A 23,862-nucleotide genomic window follows, 5' to 3' on the forward strand; every position below is an offset into this window, starting at 1 on the left:
TATATATCACCTGTTACTCTTTTAATGAAAATTAATATACAATGCTATACAACGATGGGCACAGACCTTCTTTAAACAACACATTGTTCTCGCAGACCCCCAAGACATGACAGGAAGTTTATATCCTAAATGTGCCAAATATGTGCCAAATAACAATCTTTCTGAATGGAAGAGATTCATTATAAATAAATTAAATAAATAAATACACATAATAAATATTTTTATCCGAATAATACGATCACAATCTGCATGTGTGAGGACTTCGTGGTCGCCGCTGATCTACAATATCTCTTTTTAAAATAATATTATTATACTACGGAACGGAAAGTTCACAAAACTATATAGCGTTTCGGACTGAAGTAGAACTAAAATGTATATGCTATATTATATATATATAATATAAATATATATATATATATAAACAACTATGTATCTATAGTTGCCCACAATCTTTTACACATATTCTACATAACTATTAGTTAAAGCAAAGTTTCTCTTAAGTATTCATTCAATAGCAACTCTTCGTTTAGAAATCATATCTTTGAAACCCTGGAAACTATTAAATCCTCCATTTTTAACAAACGTGTCGACGGATTTTGATTCCAAAGACCGGTTACATAACACGAACTCGTTCTATATTCGAAAACCTAAAATAATCCATCTTCTCCGACGATAAAATCTCGATCAAGCCCAGAAACTGAACTTTCTCGCGTGTGCACCGATCTTCATTAAACGTCCCCTACCATCATCTCGTGTAAACACGCAGAGATCCTTCAGATAAATTTCCATAACCTCGTCCAAGTGCTATTAAATGGCGACAAGTGCGAAAAATGTTGTCTATTTCGCGTGTTTCACGTTTGGTTTACATTCGCGGGGGTGTGAGAGCTGCCTTCCAGCAATTTTTATCTGCCAGCGATATCTCTGGCCGTCGAAACTTTCGTGCGACGCCATTACAGCTAACGGTAACCACGCAACGCGTTGATTGGTTGCTTGGTACCAGTTGTGGGGAGAAGTTCCCACCCCGGGCGTCTCTATGCCTTGACAGAGTCACAGGCTTGATGATCACAGTCTACCCAACCGTCGTTATCTCAACATCGCGCACGCGTTTGCTGTTAGAGGGAAGTGTGTCTAGTCGTGAATTTATACTCAATAGTACAGGACTTAAATCTTATTCGTGTGTCTACTTTGCTTCGAAAACTGAAGAGAAAACTTCGAATGTTTCTGGATGTGAAAGGTGCGTGGTTTAAGTGATCAACTAAACAGTTAAAAAGTTCAAGCTAGGTCAAACTAACAAAACTTTCGCAATGGGGAAGCTGTCAAATTTTTAGAATTGGTTTCTGTTCACTGTGGAACTCGTCACAGTGACAGAAATAATTCTTTCGACATATAAATCTGGTAATTCCAGATTGACCACTTACATCAACGTTATTGACACTATGAGGCGGCTCGTTTGATAACCACACTTATTCGTTTAATAAGATGTAACCGTGACAAGCGCACAGTGACGAAGGTTTCTAACCTACGACACAAATTTTAAAAACAAGAAATTGTTCCTATAAAGCTTAATTTATGTTTATTGACAAAAACTAGCGATATAAAGCAACAAAAGAGATAAATTTAACTTAATCTTTTAATAAATTAATGTTGCATAAGATCTAACGAATCTTAATAATTGCTTTATATGACTAAATTTTATATTGACTAAAAATAACTCGTAATTGTGATAAAAGAAATCTAGTCTATACAAACCTCGAAATTCGTTGCTCAACTGATTAACAAGAATTGACTAAAAAAAGTGCTCTTGTCGAGGGTGTACAAAAATAATCGAATTAAATGGGAGACATATGTAATATCGGAATGGTATCTTACTATAATTCCCTTGCGATGCTTTGCCAACAACAGCAAGTATCTGGCCAGCAGCCACTACCACAGCAAATACCACAAAATAATTCTGTACAACATAATTCGGCACCAAATAATTCTGCATTAAGTAATTCTACACAACATAATTCTGCACAACATAATTCTGCGCAACATAATTCTGCACATCATTCTGCACAACATGGTCCGCAACAAACAAACACCACAGCCGACGGAGGTCAGCAATATTGGTATAGTTATCCACATGAGCATCCACATGGATCTTCACATGGATCTTCACATGGATCTTCACATGGATCTCCACATGGTTCTTCACATGGACATCCACATACATATGCACATCTACATACATATACACAAAGACATGCACAAACACCAGCACAAACACAAGCACAAACACAAGCACAAGCACAAGCACAAGCACAAGCTCAAGCACAAGCTCAGGCACAAGCACAAGCACAAGCACATACACAAGCACAAGCACAAGCACATACACAAGCACATACACAAGCACATACACAAGCACATACACAAGCACATACACAAGCACATACACAAACACATGCACAAGCACATGCACAAACACATGCACAAACACATGCACAAACACAAGCACATACACAAACACAAATACAAGCACAAGCACATTCACATCCAAATACACATGCACATACATTTCCACATACACTTCCACAAACACTTTCACAAACACTTTCACAAACACTTCCACAAACACTTTCACATGCACTTCCACAAACACTTTCACATACACTTCCACAAACACTTCCACAAACACTTCCACAAACACTTTCACAAACACTTTCACATGCACTTCCACAAACACTTTCACATGCACTTCCACAAACACTTTCACATGCACTTCCACAAACACTTTCACATGCACTTCCACAAACACTTTCACATGCACTTCCACAAACACTTTCACATGCACTTCCACAAACACTTTCATATGCACTTCCACAAACACTTGCACATGCACATACACAAACACTTGCACATGCACATACACAAACACTTTCACAAGGACTTTCACATGCACATACACCACATCCACATGGATATCCACATGTCCATTATCAATCACCTGGACCACAACAATATTTGGATCCGGCAGAGATGATTCCTAATTGGCCGCATCCTCACGCTTACCCGTACTCACATATTCATCAATATCAGTATCACCAGTATCAACAAGCTCAGCTGGCAGGATTAAATGATTGGGGTAATGAAGCAAGTGGTCCTCTTATAACTGAAGAAACAAGTCCTCCCGTTACTGCCAGCGGGAGCGAAGTTAGTAATCCAGAGACTTCGTCTACTCCACCGAGGAATAACAGCAGCAGTAACGTTACGAATAGTAAAAATATTACGCCGCCTAGCACTAGCAATAGTGGGAACAGTATTAATAGCGCGTCATCGATGAGACCCGCGCAGATCAGAAGTCCCTACGAGTGGATGAAGAAGACTTCCTACCAGTCTCACCCCAATCCTGGTTAGTCTTATTTTATTTTATTGCTTTACTTATCTACTTTATTTTATTACTTATATGCTCTACTTTCTTGCTTTACGTATTTTCTTTAGTTACTTTATTTTATTTACAAGTTCATTTTATTTTCATTTATGGATACGATTTATTTCTCGTATTTGGGGGAAATCCGCACAAAACTGTATATTAAAGGTTCTGGATAATTTTTCGTTTTATGAAACAAATTGTGTAAATCAAAATTCTATTTTTTATTTATTTAATTATTTTATTTATCCTTTTTATTCTTAATTTACATCGGATTTTTTAATTAACTACGGAGACGAGTATGGATATATGGTTTTGTCTTGCTATACGGTTTTGTACATGTTTCCCCTATTGGATATACATTGGTATATTTTGTTAGTCATATATTATTGGTAGGCATATACTTGTTAGTTTTTGGTGTCAGCTGATTATAAAATTGGTAGGATTTGTAAAAAGAAGATTTGGTTCGTTAATTGCAGTAACAGAGAATTTCTATTTAATATTCAACGTTTATTGCGTCTATTTGGTCGTATAAAATAACGTTCAAAATATAATACGTATTTCTATTCCTCCTCGGAATTTTCAAATTCTTTCTCTGAATTGTAGAGTGTTTTGATTTCCTACGTTATAATTCGTATAAAATTACTGATCACGAATGTATCAATAATTGATTTGTTCAATTTCGTGCATACACGAAAATTTTTTGGACACGATACTGTTTACTCAACACTCTGATCAAAATCCGAGAATGGTAGTCATTTCTGACTTAAGAATAATTAAATGGAAAGTTTAGACTGAAGAATTTGATCTTCACTTTCTTTGTCTTTATATCGTTTATTAACCCTTCGCAGTGCAAACGATTCCTATACAAATCTTCCATCTACAATCAAGTACTCGTATTAATATTCAGACATCGTTCTATCTCAAAATTTATTATTTTTGAAAGAAAAGACGTTGTTTAAAAGTCGAATCAAATTAACCACTATGCTAACATTCGACATTGAGACTGTTCAAAGTTAGATATACAGACATAAAATATCGTATCATGTCGCGAAAAGTCAAACATTGGTCAACAAATTACGACGAAGTAATTAAACAAAAGACAATGAGCAGAGACACGCGAGTCACTTTGTTCGCTAATAATAAACACCAAAAACGATAATTATTAAACTTGCAAGACTAATCGATATAGGTACCATTATACAAGAAAAAAGTAGATAACGCGATATTTATGCGACATCGTATTATTGTTACTGATAATATTTTACGAACGTGAGAATCGTACCTCGAATGAAATTTAACGAATAATAGGAAGAAAATGATGAACAAATTTCGATCACGGCTCTCTTGCACAATTTACTTTGTATTAACCTAGGTATTAGCGGAATCTTACAAGTTACAAGTAATTAGTAAATTGTTTTTTGTAGAATTATGATAAATGTAGTTTATAGTTTCTTATTATACTATAATAAATCTTAATAAATATGTGTATATATATATATATATGTAGCGTTAATAAATTTTTTCATAATAAAGTAGTAAACTCAGTAATAAAATTTCTATACAGTAAAGTAGTAAAAATACTTGTTGCTAATGAGTTTGCTAATGAAGGAAAGATTTATAAGCGTAATTTTACAAATTAAACAAATCGCAAATTAATTGCCCTATTTTACATAAAATCGTAAATTGCAATTTACGTTAATACAAATACACAAACGACGTTACAAAGATGTTTCTAAGCAACGTTAAAACAGTGCAATTTTGCGATCTGTAGTTAAGAAAATTTAAAACATTCTTCACAAATTACAAAATATTGTTTGCGGAATTGAAGTTTATGGACTATAAAGAACAATTTTATAGTTGTAAAATGTTTCGCTGATACAATCTGTTTGGAAAATTATTGTGCAAGGGTATCTGGAAATGCATTGATAAATTCATGCAATGAATTTCAGTTTTTTAAAACGATCTTGTCAGTTTACGTCTCACGATTTAAAGTCAAATTGCTTCAAACAGTATTCTAATTACTGGTATTAAAAAAAACGATAACTGACACGATGGATGAGACGAATTAAAACGTTTCTCGTTAATACAGATAAGGTTCCCGCGTTAATGGAGCTTCGATTATACCTTTAAAATATCATTTCGTTTCTACATGATTATATTCGTTTATCCCTCAACAATGATATAATATCGAATATAGATTATATAATTTGCTACCTCCTACTATAATTTATTGTATTTTATTTTATGGTAATAAATACTGTGTTCAAAATATAATAATAGTTTCATAAAATATTCTATTATTTATATATCTGGCAAATAATACTTTACCTACATATCACTTAAAATAAATTAAAATCAGTTGACATATTCAAAATCGAGCTATTAGGAAATGCAAGAAATTTGTCAAATTTATTGGTGAATTATTAATTAAATAAAAATCGTAATTATAACAATTGTTCTTTAAAATTGAAACCATTCAAAAGTAGCGTTAATTAATAGCTAATTGAAGAACGTAAAGCGTAAGATTTTATTGATGTACGAATCGATAGAAAAATCATTTATATTTTCTTGATAGATGCCTATTTAAATAATTACCTACATAGCCTGTAACAAAAAATCGAGTTACAAATACAATAATACGACAAACTGTGGCAACCTAGGACATTGGGTCTCTATGTCAACAGATATGATATTTATATACTAGGTGAAATATAATACATTATATCTTTCTACAGTAATACATACAGTGTTTTATGAAAGTATTTGAACGTTTAACATAAAAAATTTGTATGTTCATATTGTATGTATTTCATAACACATTTTGCAATTTCATTACACAGTATTATAATGAGTCACAACTGCCATTATTATATGTATTGACCTTTGAAACCAATCTGAAAATGTAATATATACAAGAAACTAGGAGAGATTTACTGCAAGCATATTTTCAATACAAAAATTGATACACAACACAACCGTTTTAGACATACGAGATGGTCCCATTGAATATTCAAACTTATTAATATAATGGATTGTTTAAATACTTTTGCGATCATTGTCAAATATATCCTAAATATCTTGCAGTTTCCATGTGCATTATCAGATTTGTTCCAAAGTTGACGAATTACGATAAAGTATCCCGTTATTGATATATATATATATATGACTTATATTATTGGTTCGTTAGATGAGTAACAATTCTCAGAATGATTGATAAATTCACGTTTAGAGCTTATTTTCGTAGATATCTCGAAACTGAAAATTCATATAATGTCGCTCCTCTATCAAACGATATCGAACGATAGCAAATTCACTTTATTTCACGATACGCGAAAGATCATTTCTGTCGATATACATAATCTTAATATAGTTTACTTGAATTAGTGTTAAATGAGAAAGACTTTTAAGAAAGAATCGTGTAGAACTCGGCGCACATCGCACTCGACTATACATAAACACGTCTCTGCGGTCTAGATACGGTGAACAATGTAAACACGGTAACAGACGAGCAAACATCTAATTGCTCTCAAATATTTGTGAGATAATCTCCGTCCTCTTACTGTCGCCTCGATTTTTAACCGGACCAACGAAACTCAGAACGCTACTCTTTCCAGTCATCTTCAAGTACAAAGGATTCGTTTCTTTCAAAATTCATCCACAGTTAGTCACGAAACATGTCAAGTAATTTTCTTCCGAGTTCCGCGAGTTTGAAAGTTGTCGCAACGAAGTTGAACGCAATTTTAAAATTACGCGGATTTTTCCATTTTGTAGCAATGCTAAAGATAAATCACATACATGATAAGATAAATTACCATAGAAAACTTTTATATTCTCAGATCTTTTGTTTCAAACTTTATCGATAGAGTCACGATAGTCTGATTTCATCGCAATACTTACTAATAAAACTTCAAAGTAAAGATTAATCAAATTTTTTGGCACTATACGTTTACATATTTCACGTTGAATTTTGTTGCAATTGACATTATAGATTCATAGATATTTACATGTTCATATACATGCTTCCTGATTTACGTGGATTTTAATTGTTTCGGTAAACCTTTCGAATGTCTGTTAATTCTTCGTGTACAGTTTATGGATTGAGTTTCGTATTACGTGATGTATGTATATATGATGGAGAAGATTTATAGCTCTTAGAAAATTTCTCTGCATAAAACTTTTCCACTGAAAAATTAAAAGGAAACGAGACGAGAGTAGAACATTGTCTCTAAATATTATTTATAACTTTGAAATGCCACTTGAAAATTTCTAACACTTAGAAAGTTGTATATCTTTATTAAAATTATTGTTATTTTCATAGGTAATTATAATTAAAAACAGGGATTTGTTAAAATTCATAATGAAGAAGACTACAATTTTTATACTCCATAATAAAGAAGATTGAGGTTTTCTTAAACTTCATAATAAAACTCACGCTACGGGAAAGAACTTGCTTCATATATCTCTAGTGGAATAATCTTAGAATGAAGATATCTATACGCTCAAACAGTCAAATATTTTCTACTATTGCAGCATGCAACATAACTGCAAGTTGCAACGCAAATGCAAGTTCTTCGATTCACGACCTCTGCATCATTGACGGTACGATATCAATAGTTGATATTCGGATGTGCACTGTGTTATTTTCTAGCTATTCGTGAATATGTCGTTGATTAGTAATGAACAAAAGTGTTTATTCATATAAACTAGCTTCCCTTGTAAAATCCTATGCAAGTACTTGTAAATGTATATGATTTTTTATTTGATTCTTTTATGAAATATCACTTTTCAAGGTCGCAGGAGATTATGATATCGGTTTCGCTTCTTAAAATGTTTATATCTGATAACCGTTAACTGAAATTTATTTATATACATATTTTTTACTTCTATTCCAAAATAGTTCTAAAATTAATTTCTTAAATTAATTTTAAAGCAATGGAAATCTTGTGTTTTCTCAAAAATTGTATTTCTAATTTCATTGTAGCCTTCAATATTTATTTTTATTTATTGCCTTTTCTTTTAAACTCGAAAGTTTCTTTACGAAGAATTGAAAAAAGAACCTAACTTATATAGAATATTTAGAAGAAAAGTGAGATTATTCGATAGTTTGCATGTCTCAATTACGTACATCTAAACTTATAGTCGTTAAGTTTGCCTTGCTGAATGTAAATTTTATATTGTGGATATATTCGATTATGTATTAATCATTTCATATTTATGATACGAATATCGATGATGGAATTATTGCATGATATAATCATTTGCATGAATTGTATGCTGTGATAATTTATAAGCGATCTAAATGTTTCTTCTACTATATATTTATAACTTTTAACGCAGTTGCTTTTCATATAGTTGCACAATGCCAGTAATAAAAATCGACAATTATGTACATAATTATTAATTAAATTCTTCAACTAAATTTATCAATTAAATTAAAGATGGAAATCGTTGAAAAGTTTACCACTACTAGACGTAACATTCTCAAATAATTCTAATTATCTGACATCCGATTTTCGAAGTTCCAGTATTTTCAACTTTCTAAGCTGTAAACTCTCGCATTTAAATCGCCCATAGTGAGGCTTCCAAACTTTTACGGATCGACATCTACTTTGGAAAACAATAATTTTTCACGATCCATTCGAAGGTCGCACGAAGCGTAATTACTATCGAGACTTGACTTTCACAATTGACGTGATAGAGATCTGCAAACTTGGAGAAACTAGGCAAAAACAGTAATCCTCGCGTGATCTCTAACCGAAACAACTTTGAATTGTGCAACCGGCGATTTTCGATGAATAAGACGCTTCTAATGAACGTTTAAAGAACTTTCATATTTTGATATTTAACTGGGCCAAAATCAGCTAGCGATCCATACACTTTGTGAATCCATGAATCATAGTATACAGAAGCAAACTTTCAAGTATTTGCTTCACTTCGAAGTATAACTACAGCCAAATCATCAGTGATAGCACCTTACAATCGTGAGGACATCACGACTTTCCTTTCCTCGCCCTGTTTCCTTCCTGCTGCTAAATTTCACCTTTTTCTCATTTTTCGACCGTTTCACAGCCCAGCGTCCCTTCAATACCTTCTACCGGCTATTACCCGGATTTTATGGTTATATTGCAGGCAGCCGCTGTCTCGTATAAAGACGACACTCAGATGATTCAGAATACGTATATTCGCACGCTTCTGGCTGTATGCGATTTTTCCTCGTGATTATTAGTTATAGTTGGCGTGCTCCTTCGGAACGACCGCATTCTGTTCGAGTCATCGCGATAGAGAACGCGTTTTCTTCGGATTTTATTACTGACGCCATTTTGGTCACCTCGTGAGAAGCTGAAGATAGAATAAAGATGTTTATGCAAATTTGTATTTTTATAGAAATGAAATCTAAATTTTCCCTAATTGTCAATTTCGCACGAATGCATGACGATCACGTCACAATTATAAATTCACGCTAAATATACTCGAATATAAATCGATTGACTCGTAAAACTTTTGGAAACAATTTTGTGGCGTAAGTCCATCTAAACGTTCGACTATTATGTCGTAAAACTTCTCCAAACGGTTTGTTTTACCAATTTTCGTTAAACTTTCATTAAATATTACTTACTTACGGTTACTTGTTAGAATCGACCAGGATAATTTTTACTTTCTACTTTGCTTTCCTAATCCTCTTATACCGACCCTTTTGTGTTATATTTCACCCATTTGTACCTGCAGCTTAAGAACCGGCTAATGAATTTTGCCGTGTCGGCAATATAATAATCAGTTGAGGGTCGAGGCAAGAAATTTTACCAGGTACTATTTCTAAATACAGGGTTGGCGAAATTTCGATTCGAGAAGTACACTGTAGGTACAATTACCCCGAACCTCTAAATACCCTGTACATTGTTACTAACTGTTACTTTAGCCTTGCACACATAAATATCTGAATTTTGACCTGACTCGATAAGCCGTTGAGAGAGGATAAACTTATAATTCTAAAATAGACGTTTGATTGACGATTTTGTATTATCTTTCTATTCCCTTACAAATAGGTGATTTTTCACAGAAATAAAAATGCGTATCGGAAAACATCGAATCCGTAAATAAAGAAACTCTTACGCTTAAAAAACGTTTGAGCGACTTGGTGACGAAGTAACTCGTCTTTTTCGCTTAACGGGTTAAAACACATCGTCGTGCATATTACGAAGCACGTGCGAGGCACTCGAGATTATGATTCAATTAAATTCGTCGGATCAGTTAGATGAGATTTTTGCAAATCATGGTTTCTATAAATATCGCGCACTCGTATGAGCGCCGTTATCGGAGATAAAATTGCACAGCGATAACGATTTCTACGATTCAGAAAATTACAAATATTACGTTGTATATTCTTTGATCTGGACCTTTGCGGCTGAAAAAGGTGCATATGTGTCAAGGAATTTTGAGCGTCGCGCGCCGTGCTGTGATTGATTGTTGTTTTCGACCACCAAGAATTTCTCGTCCTATCAATGTTAGTTACAAGGTTAGGATTTATGTAAACTTGCTTCTCTGAGCAATTCAAGCGAATACGTGTAGTATTTATCCAAGGATTCTTGTAAAATGATATCTCAATATAAACTTAGACAGGTTGCCTAGATTTCTAAAGATACAAAAAGCTATAAAAGTATAAATTCGTATAAACATCAGCAGTCCACTTATTAGAAACCCAAACAGTATCTCACAAAGAGTAAAGCATATTCCACATATTTAAATAAATCGTACTCTCCTGTATATTTTAAGCAATATTTTCAGTAATATTAAAAAAATCTTGTATGCGCGTAACGAGATTAATCAACGAAGCGACTACTGTATAGCTAACTACAGAGAAGACACTTGATATGTAATATACAAATGTTGCATGGCACAATAGAGGTAATTGTGATGTCACTGACGAATAGTACCCGTGCGAGTAGAGAAGCGCCGGTTCAAGTAGAGTGGCGGCATGGGGGTCGCGGTTAAGGGGGTGGCAAAGAGAACTCGAGGACATCGACAGGAAAAGCGGGACACGCGCTTTCACCATTTCGCATAGCGAAATGGAAGAGCAAACGCTATAATGGGGTAGCAACGAGCCCCAGGAGTCCTCTTTCTTTGCTCCCTTGCTCGAGCTCTCTTCTCGTCTCACTTTTCCGCCGGATAGTACGCAAAATATTCTTCCCTCTTGCTCAATCAAAATGCACATATAGCGAAGTGAAGGCACAAAATCATGACGTGGATTTGTTTTTGATTGAACTATATGTGTACGTCCTAAACGTCATGCTTGTACGGAACAGATTAATTACAACATAAAGGGTTGATTTTGTAGCGAATATCTAAAGTCGACTTTCAGGAGATTCGTAAAATTATTCAGAAAAGTAGATGTTTGACACGTGGTTAAAGGTAGGCGCGTATTCTTTCGAAAGAAATTCTTTTGTAATCTCTCTACAAATATTGCACGACACGTTCCTCTGTGATGCTCAAATTCTTCCATTTGTACTACATCGTGCTGACGATTTACATTCTTCCGCTCACGTTGTCTTTTCTTATCGAATAGTAGAGAAGTTCTTACAACAGGAATATCTATGTGAGATACGTGTTATACAAATCTTGTGAATTAATTATTTGGATAAAGAATAACTGGCTAACGCTGAAACGTTAAGCAATATGTTTCCTTACAGTAAATCTAAGAAACTTCTAAGGAGAAATCTAAGAAACTTCTCGCACAGTAGCTCTCGATTTCGTACTTTTCTTGAAATTACAAGAGTTTCTTGCTACACTTGAAGTATCAACATTGTATCAAAGAAACTAGAATGTAAAATACATGAACAAATACATAGGGAGAAAAACAAGTTTTGACTCGTATATTTTATCCATATGATTGAGAATCATTGAAATCTCTGAAAATTCACGGTTCTGTAATATTCTTCTTTCGAATAATATTTCAATGAACATCTTTGTGACGATTATAATATTCTGTTTGAAACAACAATCTCTATGGAAAATAACGAATTGCCCGTTTTGATCATTTTAGTAACAAACGCGAGTGGGTCAAAAATGTGTCAAGATTTGTATCAGAACTGATTTTTATGAAGTTCTTTTCTGAAAGGGGAAGATGAATGATGCACACGGTGTTACAAGAAATATATATGTCAATGCGTAATAGAGTAGGTACTTACAATGGGTGAAATGAAATTATCGTGACTGACCTGGTGTAACAATTACGCTATTCAAAGTATAAGTAGATCGAGTGTTGACAAGAAACCGGTCGGATAATCGTAGGTGCGAGTTCCGATATCAGAGAGATGAAAAAAGCCGACGGTAATCCTTGCCGACTCACACAACTACGCGGTTCTTACATCGAAAAACCGACCGTTCTCCCCTTCAAACAACGTTTTCTCCTCTGGGATTTCCGATAGACTTTTTTTCGGATGTAAAAGTTCAAGTGTATACAACTTTGGACGGTTAAAAATCAAACAGTTACAAGGAAATTGGCTTTTCACCTATTACATCGAGCGGACTAATTTCGTGTTGGATGGCAAACTTTTCCGTTTTATTATTCTGGTGTCTTTGTATTTTCTATTTTATTTTTCAGTTTTAAATCTTTTGAAATGAAATTGTCTTTTAACAATACATTAGAAAAAAAAATGTATCAAAAGAGTACGTGGAAAGATCTGTCGAAATTGAAGCACGCATAATGCCGTAGCGTTTGGAATTTTTTCTTCTTTCTGTTTCGATGACAATCTTCAACGATGAAATGTCTGTCGATAAGATTTAATAATGTTTTATGCTTGTTTATCGTGCATTAAGTTTCATCGACAATTATGCTTAACATGGCAAATATTTGCGATTCTGACGAACGATACGTGTACGCGCATTGTCGAAAAAGGAATGATATTCGAATATTTATACACGATTGACTTTTTTCTTGTTATTTACAAATGTTATTCACTGATTTGCATATATTAATTATTGTTTTAAAACAATAGTAGTGTACCTACAAGGTATTGTATAAGTATACATGCCCTCATTTTCTTTGAATTTGTGCAAAATTGTTGATGACTTCGATTAAATTGTGTTTTCTATGGTCTCTACCATAACCAATAAGAATGCTAATAAGGATTAAATGTTTATACAAATTCGTACTTTTATGAAACTAATTTAAAAAATGCAACTTAAATAGGGACTTGGTTTATCCATTGAATATTATAAGAAATGGCATACCTTGAATATTTTATACTTAAACTTTTGCACATTATATGTATTTTGTTACATATTAGATCGTCCGAAAAGTTTCTTTCGTTTTATAAGGAAATAATGGATACACAACATTTTCCGTTTTATATTATTTTATCAAATTACGTATGATCCATTTTGTTCTATCAAGATAAAGATCACAACGTTTAATAGATTAGGTTTCATGTTTGTATGCATCGTTGTAAAAGACGTGTCTATAGAAGAAAGACACTTTCCGGGCAACCTAATACTATATTAAGTATCTACATATAATCATTGTAAATAATACGAAGTATAGGAAAATAGGATCTACGAACTGATACGAAAAATTCGCCAAAGTTGTATCATAGTTTTCAAATTAATATTTGTAAGGAACTTCTTCTTATTCTTCTTCTTATTCTTCTTCTTCTCCTTCTTCTTCTTCTTCTTCTTATTTAGAAAGGCAGTATAAATCATTCATAGAATCTTCTTACTTTGTGAAACTCTTCCATAAAACGTTCTTTTTATCAAATTTCCAAAAATATTCTATGCGTAAAACGCATTTTATATTTGCGACGGGGATCGTTTCATTATTTCACTATCATTACCGCGAAAAATTTTATATGCTCATAGGTACACGATAACGATCGAGCGCAATCTGAGCAAGAAATTCGACGTGTCATAATATATTGTTCTAATATTTGAACAGCTATGATACCTATGTATATAACATATCTTTCAACCCCATTCAAATATACAATACTCAAGTCTCCATTTTCCTCCACACATAGTTAATACTCTTCAAAAATCGTAATAATATAATCTTAACAAAAAAAAAGAGGAAATTTGAAATTAGTGGCTTTTATAAATGGCTTTTACGCAATCAAACTTTGTCAGTGTATTCTACGGGTATCTGTAATCGAGTAAAAGATGTTATATCTAGACGTCATTTAAAACTTTATTGAAAAGTTACAACAAAAGTACGAAATATAAAGAGAGAACAATACCTTGGTCTCAAATAGCATCGCTAATTTGATAACATCACTGATTTGGCTCTAAAATGAAATAAATAAAATCCTGGGACATTTCTCATAAAAGTGAAGTTGTTGTTTTTATAAAGAATGCTTTTTAAATATAGTGTCTTTAAATATTCATTTTTTGAGGATTTAAACTATTGCGATTTCTAAAAGTCTGCGGTACTTGTGGAAGAAAACGCAGTATCAAATTTGAGTATTACATGTATGGCAGTAGAAATTAATTTCTCTTTGGCACAAACGAAGAGTTACTTATACAGTAATCTCGGTGATTTGGTGCCAGCCATGCTGTATCCATGTATATACCATCGAAAAGTCTAAGGTCGAAGCTTATTCGTGATGTCTCGAAGGCCTCGAGCACTGTTATCGAGGAGTGGTGGATTAACGTGCACGCCTTTGATCTCGCCGGCCACCGGCCTTATCTAATCGTTTTCCTTTCTCCCGTTGCGTCTCTTCCCGCCCTCTCCGTCAGTTTCGCTGCGTTTCAGTTTCCTTCTCATTTTGTATATTTCGTACTCTGGTGTATAGCAATCGTTTTCGAATGCCACGTTGAATTCGCACCATCAACGACGCAGACTTATCGGTATCTTCTTTCTCGCCCATTTTCTTCAAATTCTTTGTCGCTATATAGTAATGAACCACAGAACGTTCTGTCATTCATATACAATGGCTCGCTAAAGTATTTGAACGCTTACTGTAGGAAACGTCTAAGTATTATGCTTGATTAAGCTTCCAAAAAGATTAATTACAAGCTAAATTGATATGCCTGCCACTGCATGAAGTAGACAATGTAACCGTTTGATATTAGGTAAAATTTTTTCTCCTTTAGTGTTCTAACTGCATTAAAATTAAACTTACATATTTTTCCTAATTTTGTGAAAATTCTTTATTAACATTTTATGCAAATATGGACTTTTTATATGTATTACTTTTTAATGTAATCTTTAATCTTCCTATAATTGAATACAATTGAATATAATTGAATATAATTTCCATCGAAATTTCGGACGAGTATTATCCATTTTGAAGTTACGTCGTGATTTATCGTTCTTTCGAGGTTTCCTTCACACGTGTCATGTGTAGCGAATAGTTTTTTCTAAAATTATTATAAATCATGTTTTACTTACATTACTAATGGGCTTCAGTACGAGATGTGTCTACTTGTATGATCGTCAAAAGCGTTATCTTCGTTATACTCGTTATTGACAAGAGAATTAGGGAAGCAGATATTAAACGTGTAATAATGTCGATCTTATCTTCGCCTTCTTGCTTTTTACAGGAAAAACCCGAACTAAAGACAAATACAGAGTGGTCTACACAGATCATCAAAGGTTGGAGCTTGAAAAGGAGTTTCACTATAGCCGTTACATCACAATTCGTCGCAAAGCTGAACTCGCCGCTAATCTTGCGCTCTCGGAACGTCAAGTGAGTAATTTACAAAAATAATAGATACAAATATTTGCGACTTTAAAATAAAACGCGACTTGCGTGAGGCGGAGAGTTTGTAGGAATAAAGAGGCAGGTTCGACACCTAAATTGTATTTTTTAAGGAAATAGTACTTTCTATCAGACTATTAGATAGTATTGGACTTATTAGTATAGGCTGTATACGTATACTTAGCATATGATGGTATCTGATACCACCATAGATAAATACAATTTTCTTTTTTAAATTATATGTTCAACGTATCTAAAGAAACTTATGGATTTTATAGTCGGTTTTATAAACACACGAAAAACTATTACTGTAAATATCACATACATATATAGTGGACTGTATATGAATTTATAGTACGTTTAGGAAAGTTGCATAATTTTGATTGATTTTGATTTTGCTGGTTCCTTGAAATTATTGTAATATGAAGCCGCCTTAATCATTTCTCAATATATAATAATTGGTGAAGTCGTTAAAATTTATCTAACATCTAAACACAAGCTTATTTGGATCAGTAGGCACTAGTGAAATAAAACTGCATTTGTATTGTCACAATATTCTTGTAAAATATTTATTACTTGTATTTTGAAAGGCCTAGAAAAATAGTTTCAAATCTTCTATCCTTAAATATTACTTAAATACATGTTCTATCTCCCGACTATATTCCTAGACACACAATTTAAAGGTACCACCATTCTTCTGTTACAGGTCAAAATCTGGTTCCAAAACCGCCGCGCGAAAGAGCGGAAACAAGTTAAAAAGCGCGAAGAACTCGAACAGAAAGAGTTAAAAGCGGCAGATGCAATACCAAACAGCCCGATGGCCAACCTAACGATCGGAGGGTTGGCAGAAATGGGTGGGATGCTTGGTTACGAACCTGATCCGCCGTCTCCTCGTCCCGGACCTTCGTCGCATCCACTTATTTGAGGCGCGACAGCTGCTGTCCACCCAAGCAGCCATTCCCATTGGCGGTGGGGTTGTGACCTGGCGCCGGCGACCACATCACAAAAGCTTGGTCCGGCGACGACTAATTCCGGAAGCTCCACCTAACGCATGCTGGTAAGAGGACGCATGAATTGAGGTGACCGACATCAAATCATCAAAATTAATTACATTGACTAATAGATTAATGTAACAGACTTTTCTTTTATCAGTTTTTAAATATATTAGAGGATACTTAAATAATTCGAAACAAAATGTGATATTTTTGAGAAAAAGACTTATAATAACTAGAATATCGTGGTTACAAAAAATAAATAGATATTATATTAAATAAATAGATATTATATATTATATAAAATGTTTATGGAATATAGAATTGAAAAATGAAATAAAATGGTATAAAAAATAGTGTTTATATGTAGAATGCGGATATTTATGTAATTTCATGGAAATTCTGTAAATACTTTTATGACAATAATTTATGATAAAATTTTAATGAGAAATGCGTACAATATGTAGCGATAAATATATTTATAACGTTAAATATGATATTCATTAAGTTGAATAAAATGAAACTTTAATTTACTTCAAAATTTTAATTTAATCAAAATTATAATGAATATCAAAGTTGACAATTAAAGTTAAATTTTTGTTTGTACGCATAAATATGAATTTCCATATAAATCCGCATTCTACTTTTTATAAACAAAATTATTTCAATTTTCAACAGACGGGACGGAATACAAAATTTTTATAAAATAAAAATATATTACTTTTCCGAAATACATCGTGCACAATTTCTTCCAAACGCTTTGCAAAGTATGATAGTTTGTTCGCATTTACGGCATACCCTCGGTTATAATTAGTTCTTAGATTATCGAATGACAATCAAATTTCTGATATTTTACAAAACACGAATGATGTCAGAAACGTCCAGCGTTTGCCTTAAATTACGAACCACTGAGTATATCGGCGTATTCGTGCACGTCGATTAATGTGTTGAATTACAGAATTCGGAAATTACAATTAAGAGATCAGAAAAAAGAAAAGAAAATGATAAAAAATATATGTATATATATATGTATATATATATTATATTATATATATATGTCGGATTTACATGTCTTTCCATCTCCGACATATATATATGTGTGTATATATATGTATATGTATATTATAATATATTATATATATATATGTGTGTGTATTATATTATATATATATATATATATATATATATATACATATTTTTTTTTGTTATTTGTACATCAGACTAATACTACGTTCTAAGGGGCCTCATAGAAGATCGTTTTTGTATATATATCTTTAAAATTTTTAAAGTATCGCTTGTACAAATTAGACAAGCTAAGATGTTTAGCGTCGATTCTTTTAGTTCTTTTTTTAATTTATTTTTCCTATAAAAAACTTGGATACTCTTTTCTATTTTCGTTTCTTCTTCGCCAATCGTAAGACGATATTAGACGAATGAACGAAAAATTCTTCGATCTTTTTTTCAAATTACTCGCGCTATATAGCGAGAACTTCTTTGTTGTAAATATGATTGTTAGGTTCTCCAAATACTTTCTAACGAGATGATCATTATGTCATGATCATAACGATAGATAGTTTTGGACGACCTTATGTATATCTTATGCTTAAAGCATATTTTAAAACACCTTTTTCAAATCTTAAGATGAGAAGTTACACAAATCGAAGATCTCATATTCGTTTTATCTCATCCATTTGTTCAGTTATACCAAATACATCAATAACATTGTATTATGTAACGTACAACATGTACTTGTAACGTATCGTCTCGTTATGAATTGTAAATAGAAAAGAGTTTAAGACGCTAACAACCCCTTTGGTACGCATTAGTCTGTTGATATACTCCTCAAACGAGAAGAAAAGAAAAACGAAATTAAAAACATTTCTCGTATGGAAAGTAACAAAATTCATGTGTAAATTGATCTTCTTTTTCAATCACTTATCTCGTACAATTTTCTTTATACAATTTTACAATAAAAAAATATCGAATATATTAAATTTATGATATGATTCAACGCAACGACTTTAGAGAATTTTTAATTTTTGATAATAAGAAGTGACTTTCCGTCCCGTTTTATTATATAATGTTTGATAAATAAACTTTTTCGTTATAATAAGGAGCGTAATTTCTTTCTAAACAAGTACCATGGATTTTGATTAAATTCAGAATTGTTTATGAACTCATTTTGAAATTAGTACATATTTGTGTTTTTACATTGTGTTAACATGTTGACATGCAGAAAACGACAGAATATGATTTACAGTGCAGATGTTCTTCTGTTCTCACCCTGATTAATAGCAACGGTAAAATTAACACTTTCGTGAATTATAACGCAAGATATCTACCATGTAGTATCGATTTTTCAATTAAAAACAATAAGATTAACCTTAAGCATGTTTTTATACAAAACAAAGTTTTTCTTTATAATTTAATTATTCTTATTGATTATGTAGGATCATGATATAGAAGTATCTTAATTAATTATCGACTGATTATTAATAATTTTATGAGTTAATTAGATATTTATTGAATTATTAATAATATCACTATTAATATTATTGTCAATATTATTATTACTATTATTAATACTATAATAATAATAATAATGTTGTTGTTACTACTGTTATTTCTACTGTTATTATTTGAATTAATTATTTTCAAGGAATATTTCTTTTTACAAGCTTGTCTTTATATACTTAACTTTTGAGATATAATTCACAAAGTGTATTGTTATTAGTACTCATCGTTCCTAATTTTTACGTACCCCAATCCGAGAGAAAATTGTGTAGTTACATACGTGCCATATTATCGTAAATTCGTTAAGAAATCGCTCGAAATCGTGTTCACCACAAGTCGGGATAATAGAGGATCGAAAAGTAAACGCGATAAAACACGAAATTTTTCATTTATCATTCATCGGTTCATGCTATATACAGTGGTGAGCGTACGAATACTTAAAAGAATATGTTCACCCATAAATTCAATTAATTACGTCATAGAAAAACATAAAATAACTAAGTGTTCGATCATATCAAATTCGCATTTAGCAACCAATTCTGAAAATATCATTCAGAGGATAGAGGCTTAATTTGTCTTTCGAACGGCTCAATTATATTAGCTATGACTAAATTGCATTCGATTTAGTATATATAAGAATTTTTTCTCCTATTTACATACTAACACCACTGTATGTGTGTGTATATGTATAAATTATCGCATTTATAAATCAGTTAAAATATCCTATATAGCATTTTCTTCACTTTCCAAAATGAGAGTATTAGTCCCGTATTTCTTACTTTCGAAATTGAGAATTTTCATTATACAGACTATCACGACATGATGATGAAATATTTTTAATCAAATTCTAGGATTCTTGAAATTCTTCAGATTCTTCAGATTCTTAAGATGTTCATATAATAAAGATAGATAAGATATTTGATCATATAAGGAGAACAATATAATAATAGTATAATAGTATAATAATAGTATAATTCTATAAAATGTACCTACCTACGTAGGTGAAACATGCCTTAGAACATGAGAAAAGTTAGCATGCATTGTTGTTTCTGATCATGGCAAATTTCAATCCTTCATTTTTATTACCATCTCGAGAATCCGCGTCTGGACTTGTTTTTCTTCTCGTCCCTTTTTCCACTCTTTTCGTGTTAACGCGTTTTATGCTGGCTTTACTGCTACACGTTTTGAGTTCGTCGGTCCTGAATATTTCGAATTTTTAACGACAATAAAAGAAACGAACGATATTTGCGAAGAACAGAAAATGAGAATTTCCGCGGTTTTACGTACCATGTGTTATAAGACTGTTTGCAAGCTTGTAATCTGTAATTACGACGTTAGTATAAATATAGAATGTGTATGTGAAAAAATAGCAAGAATAGTCGTAACGTATTCTACGGAAAATCTCATATGGTTTATGTGAAAATACATTTACGTGAGCATTTCTTAAATTATTCTATATAATAATTAATTATCATAATATATACTGTGAATATTATATGATCGTTAAGCCTAATATTATTCTGATATGTGATCATTATATATTCGTAATTTCAAAGTACACGGTATTACGTTTACAAAGTTTAGTAGGAGACATTTTATTCTTTAGCCAGTTCTAAATTAATTTCTTTCATTTCTCTAATTTCTTCAATTTTTGTAAAATCGTTAATTTTATTTCATAACCAAATTATTGCAACAAGGGGTCAGATAACGAATAGGATTGGAATATTTAAATTGTTTGTAATATATATGGCAATTAATACTGTTACATATTATTGCACGGTATTAACAATATCTAATCGTATAAATATCAATTGCGTAATCCAAATATTTGTTTCTTTTCAGACCAATTTATATAGGATCATTCATTTTTAACGATTGTCGTATAGATTAATAGTCTCTTCTCTAAAACTATTAAATTCCGTTATATTAAAACTCGAAGATCAGGGTCATAAAATGTAGAACGTAATACATGTTCACATTTAAATTGATATAAGAACGATCGTACATTACCAGAAACATGTTTGTACACTCTTGGCACACGACTGACGCGATATTTGAGCTTGTACTCATTTATATATTGCTCGTTAACGGGAATTTACAAACACGTTATAAATACGTTAGAAATACAAATCGTTAACGACCGGCAATTACTGGAATTCTACTAAAATTCAACGAGGTCAATTTTCAATCGTGAAATGCTCTTGGAGATCGTCAAATCTGTAGAATGGTAACGTATCATTTACGACCTGGCGATTTGTTTGCGATACGGAAAAGTTCCTTGGTTTGTCTCGACGACGGCTCTCGAATGGCTCTCGTTAGATCGTACATAAATACAAGCATAAAAACGTGTAATGCGGTTTATGCGAATGGCCAGGCAACGCGGTAACCGATTCCAAAGTGTGTATTCAGTGAATACTGAGAAAGGGGGCAAATAAAGCAAGACGAGACGAAGCTGCGAAGGTGGCAACGAGTCCCATGGGAGCCCTCAACTTAACTACTAGATCGATGTCCAACCCCGACCACGCTTCATCCCCTGAAACCAACCCCTGCTGGCTTACATGCTACCGAGTACTCGTTCCCTCTCTTCTCTGTCCTCCATCTTCTACTCGTCATATTTGTTTTTTTTCGTTCTTCATTTCTTTTTGTATATACATATACGTATTATTTCTTGCGTATTCCTTTTTTCATGTGTATTATGGTTTTATATCCTTGTTCTTTTGAACAGTCTTCTTCTAAATATTGTTTATGTTTTCGTGTACTTTTCCTCTTGATATGTTTGTTCGTCTTCATTAGTTTACTTGACTTCGCTTTAGTTTATTTTATTCGTTTTTCGTCCTATTCGTTGTGTTTCTTTTCTATCTCTTACGGTTACGATATTTTCCTGCTATTTTCCTCACAAACCTATCAACTGTAGGAAAAAAATTACTTATGAGAAAATCGTATATGTGTTTAAACACTACGTATAAATATATGTACGATAAGTATTAAATACTCTTTAATATATTTAAATTAGCATATGTTTATCTCGATATATTGCAAGCGTAGTTTCATTATTAATCTCCAAACGACCATTCTCTACAAACCCTTTTAACTCAATACAACTTCAAACTATATACATGTTGCTTGCTTCCAACAACTTCTTCTCTATATACCACAATATCTATGATTTACAATCTCTACTACACAAAACGAGGAAAAAGGAACAGTCTAACATAAAGATCTAAGCGTAGAAATCCACGATTCCGTAAACTTCACTAAGCACACAAAGAAGTCAAAAAGTGCTTCCTCTTTCTTCAAAACTCACACATACAATTCTAATCATATAACCACAAGCTTTTAACATTCCCATACATACGTATATACGTATATACTAGGTTTCACAGTATCGCGCCATGAAATAGTAAAAATCAGGATCTATAGAGGAAGATAAAAAAGGAAATGAAAGGGATGCGCAACGTCTTTGAAATTGTAAAGGTACGTCGGCGATCCTAACGTAATTGGACCCCGAGACGTAACAACGTTTCACGTATACCGAGAAATTCCGGGGGATAGCTTTTTGTTCGAGTTGCGTTTCGGTCCAGTCGGTCCAGTCGAAAACACCAAATAGATACTTTTATGGGGGGCTATAAAGGTGCTGAATCGAGTATCGATGGTTCCAAAGGGGCTAATCTGCGGATGAAAACTGTAATAAAACGTCCGACCTGCGTATGTATCTGAAATCCTTTTGCAGTAATACGCGCCCTTACTTTGAGTGCTCAGGTAGCACCCTGACCTGAATATTTTCCTAAAGGAAAACATATACTGTTCCCCTGTTTTAGGTTAGTTTAAAATTTTACGAGATCATACACCTTGCGTTTCTATACGCTTATATATGTATAAATAAGGTATCGGAACTGACGTTTCCTTGATATAGAGCAAATCATAACCTCGGAATGACACTTTTGTATAACTTTAGATTATTTTAATTGTTTATAGCGTTATTCTTTATGATTTCGCTACATAATCACTTCTATTCTTGAACTGAAAATTTTAAAAACATTACTTTGGTTCTAAATGTTTCAAATGAGAAGAAATTCTATAATTTTTTAGGATTGCATACAATATATATACATAATTGATAAACTCACCGCTCTGAATTGCAAGCGGTGGAAAAATCTTATGGATCCACTGACTGTTTTACCCGGAAGGTATTTCAATTTCTCCGGTAAAATATCTCATATGAGATTTCAGTTTTTCATATCTTACTTATGATCAA

At 32.6% G+C, this 23,862-nt stretch overlaps 1 protein-coding gene and 1 long non-coding RNA gene across 6 annotated transcripts; one reads left to right on the forward strand and one right to left on the reverse strand.

Annotated features, from left to right (window-relative positions):
• Positions 1–1,072: 1,072 nt before the first annotated feature.
• cad (homeotic protein caudal) lies at positions 1,073–17,349 on the forward strand. 2 transcript variants are annotated; one of them, XM_069109452.1, is made up of 4 exons: positions 1,073–3,391; positions 7,943–8,011; positions 15,944–16,089; positions 16,808–17,349. In XM_069109452.1, the coding sequence occupies exons 1-4, from the start codon at positions 1,834–1,836 to the stop codon at positions 17,024–17,026; spliced, it is 1,992 nt and encodes a 663-aa protein (XP_068965553.1). In that variant the 5' UTR covers positions 1,073–1,833; the 3' UTR covers positions 17,027–17,349. The 2 variants fall into 2 exon arrangements, with proteins under 2 accessions (XP_068965553.1, XP_068965554.1); XM_069109453.1 differs by lacking the exon at positions 7,943–8,011.
• Positions 17,350–20,307: 2,958 nt separating this feature from the next.
• LOC138177826 (uncharacterized) lies at positions 20,308–23,415 on the reverse strand. 4 transcript variants are annotated; one of them, XR_011172556.1, is made up of 4 exons: positions 23,140–23,372; positions 22,691–23,021; positions 20,601–22,515; positions 20,308–20,489 (listed from the first exon to the last, which is right to left on the reverse strand). It is a non-coding gene; the product is annotated as an uncharacterized LOC138177826 (long non-coding RNA). The 4 variants fall into 4 exon arrangements; XR_011172558.1 differs by lacking the exon at positions 22,691–23,021 and having other exon boundaries at positions 23,309–23,415; XR_011172557.1 differs by lacking the exon at positions 22,691–23,021 and having other exon boundaries at positions 23,140–23,367.
• Positions 23,416–23,862: the final 447 nt, after the last annotated feature.

Source organism: Bombus flavifrons, chromosome 3 (genome assembly GCF_040668555.2).
Source record: "Bombus flavifrons isolate JBK064 chromosome 3, iyBomFlav1_principal, whole genome shotgun sequence".
Lineage (NCBI taxonomy): Eukaryota > Metazoa > Arthropoda > Insecta > Hymenoptera > Apidae > Bombus > Bombus flavifrons.